Source organism: Phalacrocorax aristotelis, chromosome 7 (genome assembly GCF_949628215.1).
Source record: "Phalacrocorax aristotelis chromosome 7, bGulAri2.1, whole genome shotgun sequence".
NCBI lineage: Eukaryota > Metazoa > Chordata > Aves > Suliformes > Phalacrocoracidae > Phalacrocorax > Phalacrocorax aristotelis.
In genome coordinates, this window is record NC_134282.1 from 50,831,021 (window position 1) to 50,843,736 (window position 12,716).

General features: G+C 41.6%; 1 protein-coding gene across 2 annotated transcripts in view; it reads right to left on the minus strand.

The window, feature by feature from the left end:
* IGF1R (insulin like growth factor 1 receptor) overlaps positions 1–12,716 on the minus strand; it is a 192,181-nt gene that overhangs the window by 29,224 nt on the left and 150,241 nt on the right. For both annotated transcript variants that reach the window (XM_075100645.1, XM_075100646.1), the window contains exons 5-10: positions 12,007–12,151; positions 5,402–5,616; positions 3,288–3,414; positions 1,716–1,954; positions 1,053–1,220; positions 639–843 (exon numbers count right to left, since the gene is read on the minus strand). In XM_075100645.1, the coding sequence (XP_074956746.1) occupies positions 639–843; positions 1,053–1,220; positions 1,716–1,954; positions 3,288–3,414; positions 5,402–5,616; positions 12,007–12,151 (1,099 nt within the window). The remainder of the gene's footprint in view (positions 1–638; positions 844–1,052; positions 1,221–1,715; positions 1,955–3,287; positions 3,415–5,401; positions 5,617–12,006; positions 12,152–12,716) is intronic.

The window sequence follows — 12,716 nt, forward strand, 5'->3', positions numbered from 1 at the left end:
TCTGCTCTATGTTGCTGCATAGATTTTTATATAGAAATTTTTAAATAGAAAATTGTTACTATCCCACTTAACATGTAAGCGGGAGTGTTTACCACGGAAGAGTGGGCATATTTAATATTTCTGTGCAGCACAGACCCAGGAAACCAATATGCCCTTTGCAATTAGTGCAGTGAGAACAGAAGACCAGTTTCAGTTCTGCGAGGTGACTATGTCCTCAATTTCAAAAGCAAATAAATCTTCAGATTAGGAACACAAGTACTTAAATGGCTATTTAGAGAAAGATCACATCTGAAACCCTTTGCTGCCACATGTTGCTCATCTCTGAAACCCTTATAGACGATGAGCTCCTCAAGTGACTCTTGACTCTGAAAAGAAACCATCATTGAAGTCCTTGAACAATATAGGTAAGAACCCTTACTATTAGCTAAAATTGAGAGAAAGAGACGAAAATTAGTGAGCAAGAGAAACTGCAAAGTAAGGCTGTGGACTGTCTTCACATAAAAGGAAAGGCAATATTTATGTGTTTCACGTGTTATCTACAGATGCTTTCAAGTCCAGGAAGCGTGAGCTCTAGGAAATGTTAAAAAAAATGAGATTATTAGCCCCACTTCCAAGACGAAGTGTCCAAAATCCATTACCTGGGGACAAAGATGGAGTTGTGAAGGAAGTTCTCAAAGACTTTCCGATACTCTGCTTCCTCCTTCTCAGCTTGTTTTTCTGCCTCTGTCTTGGGACAAGCACAACAAGGCCCTTTTTCTCCCCCACAGCCCTCTGGCTTGGTGGGTTCAGTAGCTTCTTCTGTGTCAATGGTCCCATCAGCATATCTTCGAATTGGGACTTTATCTTTAAAAAAAAAGCAAACAACAGAAGAGCCTTGTTTCTTTTCTCGGCATATTATGGATAAGCAACAATCCATGTTTACCCATTCCCTTCTACTTGGTGTTATTAACAAAAGAGTCGGGAAGCAGGGCACAGGCTTTAGCTCTTGCACATAAAGTGCACGGGCAGGTAAGTCACGGGCATTTCAACACAACCACGTTTTGTTTTCCTACCTTTGGAGCAGTAGTTGTGTCTGTAAAGGTAACTGTCCTGAGGTTGCTGCTGCCATCGTACGATGTAGTATGAAAGGTTGCCATTAGGAAGAGAGGGAGGATTCCACTTCACAATCAGCTGGGATGAGGAGTTGGATGCTGAAATAACATCCAAGGGAATGGATGGCACTGAAGGGGAAAAAAAGAAAAAAAGAAAAAAAGAAAAAGAAAGGTATTTAAATCTAGAGCGTTCTACAATGTATTTCAATGCGAGCTTTCAAAGTAAATCCCAATCCATTTCTGTACTGCAAGAAAAAACTCCACCCTATTTCAAAGAAAAGATTTCCTACTTATGCCCCCACTAACAACAGTTATTAAGGGTTCAACTGCAACCATGTACATTCCCAATCTGAAGCTGTACTTAAATTTACCTTCACCAATGGAATAAAGTCTGAAATCCTAACTCAAAAAAATTCCCATAGTTCCCAATGACAATAACGCCTGAACAATGACAGTTTTAATTCAAACCTTAATGCTGTTTTCACAATTACTGAAACTTTCTAGCATTATGCACATCATCTGCACATAAATACAATTTCTGTATTAACAAAAGAACTTGCATAATAAGGTGATAAGCCTACCTGCAGTGTTATCAACCTCTTACCCAAGAGCCCAGGATCTCACCTGCAGCATTGGTTCGTATATACACAATTTCACTTTTTGCTCCATGAATATGATGGTTTTCCATCATTGTGAGGGTAACAGCCTTGACATAAATGGCATATTGAGTCCAAGGTTTCAAGCCCTGCAGCAGAATTCCAGGATTGTTCTCTTTGTTCGGTGGCAGGTCAACGTCAACCATGTTCCAGCTATTGGAGCCACACGCATCTTGCCCATCGTACTCTGTCACATTTTTGTATGGTCTGAAATATAAAAAAAAAAACAACAACAACACAGTACTAAATGTTTGTTTTCTCCTAAAAATTGCCATGTATTTGAGTGCCTCACTTCAATGCTGCTCAATGAAACAAATAAAGCTTACTTGTTTTCCATAGCAAAATAAAATTCATGTTTATTTCTAAGCACTACAAAATTCAGAGTTCAGCTTTCGCTGCAGGTCTTACTTTCAGTCACTAGCAATAAGGCAAGGTTCTCCAAGAAAACACTAAATTTTTTTTTTTTAAAATCCAAAACAGACAGTGAAACACTTCAGACATATTTGGACTTTAGCTAAGCATACATGAAACAGAAGCAACTCAAAAGGCTGAGCCTTTTACCATAAAGAACCCAGACTTCCATGACTCGCCCTGACCAGTCCAGCAGGCTTTTCCCCCCCTTTTATTTCCACACAATACGCACACACTTATACAGCCATATAGTTCTACTTTTCGTAAGTTGCAACACTGGCACAAGAGCACAGAAAGTACTACTCTTGTTATTAATTTCTATAGACTCATCAGCGCTAAGTCTATTGCATCATAGTTCACCATCACAGTCATATTCTTTTTCAAGCGATGCTGGACATGAATAATTTGTGCTTCTGGGTCTCACAGTCTTGATCTGTATGTCAGTACCAGCATTCTGAACCTCCCTTTCACACCTCCAAACTCCCTGAAGAGTTATTAGTGTGCTCGTTTGTATTTTTGACTATTTTAAATCCGAGACACAAGGATATGCAAAGGCAGAGACACCTCTCCAGAAATTAGGTTCTCTCCAGCAACTGCCCCACTTCTTCATTATCAAGAGATACTGATGCAGAAAGCTACCAAAGCTAGATAACCTAAGTAAGTCCAAACCCTGAGGAGACAAGTCATCCAGGTAATAGGGAGAACTCCTGCTCTGTGGAGCTCTCTAGTCAGTACTATGTCTAGAGAAGGAAAAGATCTCAGTAAACAATGACATGACTTATGGAGAGCTCCAAATTAGACCTCTGAGGACAGCCAAGCCACCCAGCTATTTTTTTTTTTTTTTCCCGAATTTGAAACTTCCTGATGGATTTGGAATCCATTTGTAGTCTTCAATCAAAACAACCCTCTTTTTAAAGGAAGCTTGTGCTCTAGTAGGCAAATAATTTGAACAATAGCAGGACTTGAGGATGAAATATGTAAACTGGATGAGATGTGTAAAATCCATGAAATCGGAACTACCCGAAAGGCTCTGCTGACTAACTTTTCTCACTAGTAAACCAACAGTCAGAATAGAATTGTCTGCTATCCCTTGGAACGTCCCAATGAGTCTCTGACGACTACTACTTACGCTTCTTTGTAGTAAACAGTGAAGCTAATGAGATCTCTATAATCTGGAGGGCGATACCGTTCCCATGTTAGTTTAATCCGATTCTTGAGTGTAGTGTTGGAAACAAAACGCAGAATGTGGCTTTCACCTGCAATATGAAAGGACAGGACACAGCAGAGTTAGCATCACATCACCTATTCATTTTTGCTGTTTCTTAGGTGTCAGTTTTAGCTAATTAGCCTTTCCAGTAGTGCCTATGATACCACAGCATACCAACAGCTTTTGCCTCTGCAGAGCTTCGTATTTCACCCTACTACATTTCAGTGATTAAGGGTAAGCAGCAACCTTGGCAATCACTTTGGAGTATGTTGGAGCTACTGGTTATTATTTTTTCTGAAGCAGATTTTCTTTTAATTCATCATCAGAAAGCTCTTGAAAACTACTTCAGACTCTCCCTGAGTGAGGAATGCAAGCCCTGTTTATTCACAGGACTGGTTTACAAGCACTAAATTCATCATCCAACTCCAATTCACGTGCAGAGCAGTGACTGGCCTCTGTGTTCTCACTTTCCGGGACAACTTTTGACAACTGCATTTGTTTTTCTGGGGAATGGACAACATGGAAAGGACAAAGGAGTTTACATTCCTATTCATGAGAGGCTGGACCAAGAACTCCAAAACTCAGTTCATATACGGCATAACCATTTGATGGCAGCAGCTTCCAGCTGCTCTTTGAACAGAGCTGGATGGAAGCCGGCAGCTTTGAAATGAATGGCTTCCCATTACCAACTCCCTGAGCTTTCCAATCCAAAACAAAATAGCGTTTTAAAAACTTAGGACACAATTTCTTCATCCAAGAATTAAGTGTCAACTGTGAGTTAGTTTCTAATGTTCCATAGAAGTCTCTGAAAATAAAGGGGTTTTCACCCTCATGTACACTGGCGCTATTGGTGCTATCTTTTCAAAGGCAGTTTAGCTTTTGTTGATTCTTTTCCCCTTCTCAGAGTCAGAAAGCTTTCTGTAATGTTTTTTTTAAAAAACAGGCAGCGGCTGGCACTAGCCTCAGTGGTAGTAAGGACTGGCTGTGTGTCTGTAACTCCTCCAGGACTGCAAGCCTTTGCTCTATTGAACGTGCAAAGAATGGAGTCTGCTTACAACAAGGATCTATGCCATCTGCATTTATGCATCATGCCTAAAGAGACATTCAGCAGAGTACGTGTCCTAGTTTTGTAAACACCATCCAGAACAAGGGGACTTGACTTACACACAAGATCTATTTTAATTTGCCCTGCTCCAAGAACACCACAAATAGACCAAAGAAAAATGCATTGTCAGTTCTAAGAGTTTGAGTATAAGGTCAAATTTGTAAGCATTCCGTTGTCTTATTTCCCAGATGAGGGACTGCTTTTAAATGTGTTGGTTACACCTGGAGAGCTGATGTGAAGACCACTGAAGCCAAAAGAGGACTTTCCAATAACTTCATCCATTGCAGAATCCCAAAATAAATGCAGAGACACTGAAGTTTAGGAATACTGTAGAAGACTAAAAAGTGTTCTCAATTCAAAAGCAAATAATTTGAAAATAAAGCACAGAAAATTGAGTTTATAACAAGCATTTCTAGCAACAAGATACAATATTTGGCAGGAGCTGAAAAGAAGCTTGAACATAACAGAAACAGTTTGTTTTGGTGTCTATGGAATTGTTATTCAGCAGTCTCCTTAGTATCAAGAGAGAGTAGATATCCGAGAGAGGAAAATACCTACGATGATACAGATTTGCGAAGGAAACAAGAGAACCTGCTCCTTGCTGGATATACCAAAACACTAAATTTCATTTCTACTTCCTGGGTATCTTCCTATTGTTATATGATGCTGCTGCCACAAAAAAGGGTATTTAGAAAGCAGTTGTCTTCATTCAATGGTTTTTACAGATGAGATAGTGACTTGTGTAACCACAATTTTCCACACATGCAAACGTACTTTCACAGCTACGTTTTAAAAATTGAACAAGTAGAACAACTGCAAGGCTACTGTAATTTCTAACTCTAAATCTTGTAATGGGCAGTGTGTTGGTTTGGAGTTTTTTGTGACACCCTCCCCTATGCAGTCGGCCTCCAGATTTTGTTTTTTTACTTACAAGAGGCTCTCTCCCCATTGTTCCTTGGATTTATATCTCCTTTGCTCTGTCGCCCCTTGGTTCCTGAAACTTCCTCCATACGGTAAATCTCAGAAACACACAGTTTAGGATTAAATGCAAAGTACATTTTCCCCTCCTTGATCGTCAAGTTATGATGGTTCCAGTCCCACAGCTGCTGAAGATTGTGGTTGTCAAGCACGTAGAAGGAATAATTCCTAGAAGGAAATTTTTGAAGGAAAAATATTAGTTTTAATCCATAGCCAATTCCAACCAAGGATACCTTAATATAACCAAATTTTACAACACACTGTTTCCTCTTATTACTTTAAATTGGTGTTCAGCAGAGTAAAGGATTTTCTGCTCTCCCATGGAGCAAGTTTTCCCCTGAATGCTCCCTGGTCAGAGGGCAGGGAAATGACCACAACACAGGACTCCACAGCTGGCACCACACCATGTAAAGCCCCCTCCAACATGTGTTTTAATAATTGTATAGAAACTGCTATGGGGAATATAAATTCATGTCCTCTGAATAGGAGGTGTCTACACTGGATTTTTCATTTTGTGGCAAATGGGAAGCACTAACCTCAGGTATCTTATAGGAGGAAAAGCATGGTGCAGTTCTGACAATAAAATACAATTGCTAACACAGCTGTCTTGCTTATGTTTACAAAAGCAACTGTAAGAGTTTGCATAGTGAGGTTTCTTTGCCTCTCTGTCTTAGTTTACCTCTTGGCCCAATAAAGATTTCCTACATTGTGCCAAGTACAGTTGCGCCTATACATCAAAACCTGACAGTAAACAGTTGCACTCACTGCACAGCACAGGATCTACACTTCAAAGTACAGAACTAACAACACAGGCAGCAGCATGTGCTGAGCCCGTTCCCTAAGCACAGCAGTGGAATAACGTAAACATCCTTTATTTCCAGATACTAAACGAAAAAATGTGTGTAAGTCCTACTATATATTAAGAAGAAATTCCTGGTACCACTTGATTGTGCTGAATTGGGAAAAAAACCCAGCTGCAGCAAAAGAAAGATTATAAGCTCTACATTAGCAGCAAGACAACACCTGCAAAGACGCTTACAGTTTGGGATAGCAGAGACAGGAATGCACACTTGGGAAATGAGTTAAAGGTCTGCATAGCTGATGAACCTAAATCAAACCAACCCATCATGGCAGCATTTATTATGCTCTTCCGTGGAAAGTCCCACCAATGTTAACATAAAATCCATTATCAACACAATGAAGCCTTGCAACTTCTGCAAGCCATTTTGCATTGGTAACCCCATGCCAATCATGTAGTTAAACCAGACTCTCTTAACTACAGCCAGAGTTTCTGCAGGGTAACATGGCAGACAAACCATGGGACTCATAAGAAGCTGACATACTACTCATTTATGGTTTTCCTTCAACAACTACATTTAAAATTTAGCATTAATTCCTCCCTCACCCAGCCTGAGGTGAAAACTGTGCATTCTGGTTGCAATCTGCACAGACCATGGTTGTGGTTCCTAGTAACGCACCCAAATGCCGAGTGTATTCTCAGAACAGTGTAAAGGAAAAGTGGTTTCTCCTGTTTCCAAATATCCCCTAATTAGCCAGAACTGGATTGCTAATGAAGTCAATATACCTGGTACCACTTCAGACGGATGCTGAGAAGGCTGTGCTCAGCTGACACAGGATCGCATACGTGATTGTGCTTTCAGTGTGTCTTGCCAGGAGAGACCAAGGATGCTAAACTGCATGTGGGATTTGACAGACATCACCAAAAACTATGTTTATTTGAGACACCAATTACTCTGTTACAGATGACTAAAATCCCTGCAGCTCCCTGTGCACTGCTGTAAAGATGACACTTCACCAGAATTTAGTGGCATGATTAAGTGACGGCAACTAAGCTTTTCAGGAAAGACCCAAAAAGTTGGACTCAGATTGAACACAATAAACAGAGGTGTGGCTCCCCAAACTGCAGAAACCATCTTAAATATTTAATAACAGCCTAGTCTGTCTCCTGCTCCCAACTGTGGCAATTATGCTTTAGACACTAGAGATAATTCTTGTATTAAAGCAATGTGGCTAAGCTTTCAAGAGTGTGAATAAATGAGGCAAATCAAGCACACACTGGTGCTTTACACAACTGCACAGCGACTGGGCCACAGTTGGGAGTTACCGAGATATACATTAGAGCCATCTGCACAAGTTTCAGCAGCTGTCTGAGGCAAGGCAAACAAGTCCTGAAGGTTCATATATACACTGAAAGTATAAATTAGTGCAAGTTATTCTAGCACCATTCAAAGCACCAGGGAAACCACACTTGGAGGGCTACATACAGCCTCAGCCACAGGAGAGGTGCACTGCTGCATGGCTTGAAAGGTGGAGCAGAAGGCAACCAGAGTGCACTTAGGGCTTAGGTTATAAATAAAGTTATAAATAAAGATTATATCAGACTTTGGCTCTAGCAGCTGTGGAAAAAATCAGGATGCCAAGGAAGATAGCATGGAAAGAATAAAAGATTCAGTGTAGGAAAACAAAGCACTGCCAATCAAACCCTGGAGACAGTAACTAAGGGAATGACTGGAGATTATGGCCTGAGGGACAGGACAAACCCCTGAACAGGAGTAGGGGGCACATCTGGTCCCAGGCTTGCCACAAAAAGCCTCAAGGCAACCTGCATAACCCATGCACGCTCACAGAAGAGAATTCCCACATCATGATGTGTATCCCAACTGCAGAGCACCTACAGCCACTTAATTATCGACTGCATATATTAAAAACCTGCTTCACACCGTGTCTGCACACAATGCTACGTCTGTGCACATTCACCCATTGTAAAGCTATGAGGCAGAACATGAGATCCAAACCAAAAGGAGATGTGGATGATGAAAATGTTTCAACAAGCCTTCAAACACCCTTTATTCCCCTCCATAGCATACAGGTCACAGAAAGCTCCTAGAAGGGGTACTGACTAGGTAAGCACACTTAATAAGAGAGCAGTGCATGATCCATAAAGGCAAGTGACTTGCACCAAAAAGGAAATGAGACCTGGCAGAGGGCTGTGAATGCAAGCGGTGGACGAGCTGACTACAGAAGACGACCAGGCAGCAGAGGTTTATGGCAGACTGACTACCCTCGGACAAGACAAGCAACCCTGCAGGACGTACAGAATAGAGGACGTTAATCTTTCAGTGCTACAATTAAGAGAAAGACAGAAAATCCCACTAGACCAGATAGCTGGGACATCACCCAGTAAGAGAGAGGAGAAAAGGAAAACCCTCATTGCTTTACATACACAAAACGTGCCACATGTTGGCTAGAAACTGTCTGTTAACATGGTCTATGTTCTACACCTGTATCACAGTATGACCCTGATCCCTGGTGAGGACCTGACAAACAGAGTCAAACATAACATAGCACAACAGGGAACAATAGGGAGGGCAATACTTGCACAAAATGCTCCATTTGGTGGTCTCTCTTTAAAAAGGTTCATTCTTCAGCATTTCTCTACAAGCCTGAACTTTAGCAATGTTTTGGAAATTTGATAATGTTTTAATAATGATGGTATGTTCTTTTGCTTGTGTTTGCCCACCAGCACTTTGAATAGAACCACTGAGTTTATTAACAGAATATCTGTCTCTAATAGATACTTACACACACCTTGCTAATGTAAATTGTAAGCAACTTAGAAACAGCTAATTTTGGCCCAAAATTGCATCTCCACAAGCAAATACATGGGTAGGGAACTAGGGGCTTTTATACTAACCCATGGATTTGCAAGCAATTCATCTTACTAACACTGAAGTTCAGTGTTTCTCTGTCCAGTTCAAAAAGTTAAACTGCTGAGCTTCTTAAACTCCCCCCCAAACCCAGTCTCACACCTCAGCGTACGAACTCCCCAACCCACTTTTTGAAATTTCACTTACACATGGACAGCTGGGAAGGATTGTCTTTACAGCCTCCCCTTAAACAAAAATGAAGCCGAGGAGCATCCCCCCATGGGAGCCTGCCACTGGAGGCATGCTCACCACCTGTGCCTACCACCAACCCAGAGGGAGTTACTCCTAAAACACTCTCACACACAGGGCGACTGCTTTGGTGAAATGCTGTGGCTACAACAAGCCTTGCTGCTATCATGCCGACTGTCTAAATTCACCATAATCTGACAGTAATGATCTCAGGAAAACAAACCATAAGGTCTTCAGTGAGGAGCCATACAACGGCTAGGAATCCTGCTCACATCTTCCAACAAGCCTGCCAGCTACTGATGCCTCTGCTTCAAAATGATGTAGAAAATGGGGTGGGGAGTGGTTTTGCTTCTATAGACACTCTCCCCCATTTGCGGCAGAAGGTGAAACACAACATCAGCAGCTGGTCGGTGCCACAACAGGAACTCTTCCTCAGTCACCACCTCCTCGCTTGCTCCTGAAGGCCACAAATTGTTCATTTTCCAGATACCCTACCTGGAGATGCTTTGAGAAGTGCTGCCCACATGCCATCCATCAACACGGCAGCTGCCGATGACAACAACGAACACACAGCACCCCAGCAGAGGACAGAGGGCCCGGCAGAGCGAACGCCAGACCAGGAGTCAAAATCCTGCAACAGACACCGAGACCCCTCCAGCACATCTCTCCATTTCCCCATTTGCAAAGAGAAATTTTTTTTCTGACCATGGGAGCATGTTCACTACAGACATGGTGTTCAACGGAGGCAATGAGTACTCTGAAAACAAAGTAAATTCCCTCTGAATTTCCCATTTTCTGTGATAACTAAGGCAGGCACCAGCAACTGAATAAGGAAGAAAGAAATACTGAAGTACTGTTTTGTTAGTCCAGTTCAATTAAAAAAAGGGGATGCTGGTGGTGGGATCAGTCATGTAATGAACCACCATCATAATGGATCTTAAGTTAACCTCCCTCACACCACCCAGGGCAATGCTGGCATAAACAGTTACTGTTCCAGCAGCCCGGTACTTCCCAGGTTAAGACCCCGCTCCCTGTTGTTCATAACTCTGCCGAAATAATTGTTCAAGCTCAGTCCTCCCTTTCCCAGTGCCTACTTCCATCTAGATATTTTTGGAAACATTATTTAGACTGTGGTAATGCCTAAATCATGCTAGACGTTTTCCAAGCAAAGAAACTGCCCCTGACCCAATGTATGTAACTGCAGTAATTTCCTAGCATGGGTAAATTTTAGCACAAATAGCTCTTTACTAGAGATCTATTTTACCTCCCCCACTCAGCCCTGTTTCCCCCTTCATAGCTGCACCTATTTACTTCTTTATTTGGGAATCTGATTTAAAAACCTGCCATTTCCCTTCCTATCAGCTCTGCTTGCTGACATACAAGGTACCATAAACACAGCCACTACTGTAAACACAAAGCTGAACTCAAACTCAGAAAGAGCAAAGGAGAGGGGGGAGAGAAGAAAAGACAAATCAATGATTGGAGTATCTGTGAGAGCATGCCACATCGTAAGTGGGCTGAATGAGCCTTGTGCTCGGCAAAGTGACAAGCCTCTAGGATTCGCAATTAGAAACCAGCTTTTCCGTAGAGCCAGTGTTCTTACTGGAAAAGGCAGCGTGCTTTTCAAGTGCAGGATGAAGAGCTGCCCTTTAACTTACTCTGTCAGATGGTGGAATTTTAAGAATTCAAGGCTGACCAAAGACTAGCCTGAGAGAAAGAGGGAGGTTGTGAAGAATCCCTCATGCTGTAACTTTATCCTGTCAGGGCAGATAAACCAGAAACAAGCAACCTTTCCCATGACCCTCCCACCACCTTTTCTTATATGATTTCCCAAAATTCTTCATTTAATAGTTCTGTCATTACTGAGGGAGACTTATTTCTCCCAGAGAACACTGGTTTAAACTTGGGATGGCTACTTGATTTGGGAAGAGAAAGAAGGCGGCAGTTTGCTGAAGGACCATCACCACACTTCAGCACGGCAAGTTCTGTGGAGAAAAAACACTTCTGTCTGACCACCTCTTATCATCATAGGAGAACAGGAATTACGTACAGCAAAAAGTATCACACATTGTGTAATTATAGAAGCAATATAACCCACAGCAAACATTTCAAGGAATCAACTTTACTCTTCCTGGCCAGTCTTTTTCCTGCTCAATAGATCATTCATTTAATATTAGCATTTCAAGGAGTTGCAAAGAATTGCAACTTGCAATCTATTTCATACTAGTTGGGTCACTTCCAGCTGCACTCCCTGGTTAGCAAAGTTCAGGTTTCCTTACAGCTGACATTCTCCATAAAACCCGGCTAAAAGCCAACAGTAAAGAACTGCAAGGAAATGCAATCGTTACTGAAGACGCTCTTTTTGCAAGTAGAACAAACAAAGGCACTTTATCATCTCCCTAGGAAAACCTGAAGTGAAAAGTCATCATTAAAATACTTTTAATATACTCAATTTAATATGCTGATTTGGAAAGTAATCCAAATGAGCGATGACTGTGCAATGGTGTTCATTAGGAGAAAAACGCTGCATATTAGTGGAAGAGAAGATTCTATAAATGGTACGTGAATATTTATCAGGAGACTTATTCTCTGCAGCTTTCTATTAAAGTGAAATTGCATCTACAAATATCCGAACACTTACCCGTCCACCTGTTCCTCTCCCAGAATATACCGTAGGTTCTTCAAGAAAGACAAGGAGACTAATGCATGGGAATGACGAATCTTCACATACCCTGTTACTGTCTCAATCAGACCCATAAAATTCTCCAGTTCTGAGGCGATGTTATCTGCGGTACGAAAAATGTTAATTTTATTATTGCAGAGGTCATAGCTTTAACTGCAATTCTACTTAATGCGCTATTAGGCCAGTAAAAGAAAATGTTTGTATTTGTTGCTTTTGAAAATGAGACACACTAGTATTCCTCCCCAGTAACAGTTGCCTGTGCGGACAGACGGTTGAAGGGCAAAATAAAGCCACAGAGCAACAGTGGAAAACCAGTCTTGCTTTTCCATACTGGTATACCTGCTTTTTCCATGGACACTGCACTCTGAAGCCAGCACCAAATGTTGAGCCAGCATTCTGGCAGGGATGAAAAGACCCTTGTGTAAATGTACACATCCATGAAACTGGAATTGCTCTTCGGCTACAGAGCAAAGCTCAGGCAGAAAGCTCCATTGGAAAACACAGAATGGGACTGAAGATGAAGAGGTGGAGGTATGCGATTTGTCTTCTCTGGGGCATAAAGCATTGCTTTCAGTAACCTACGAAGCTTTGGCTACAAACTGAGAACTCTTGATGAAACAGCAACTGTAAAACCATAAGGATGTCCCTGTGCCATGGAGCATGTTCCA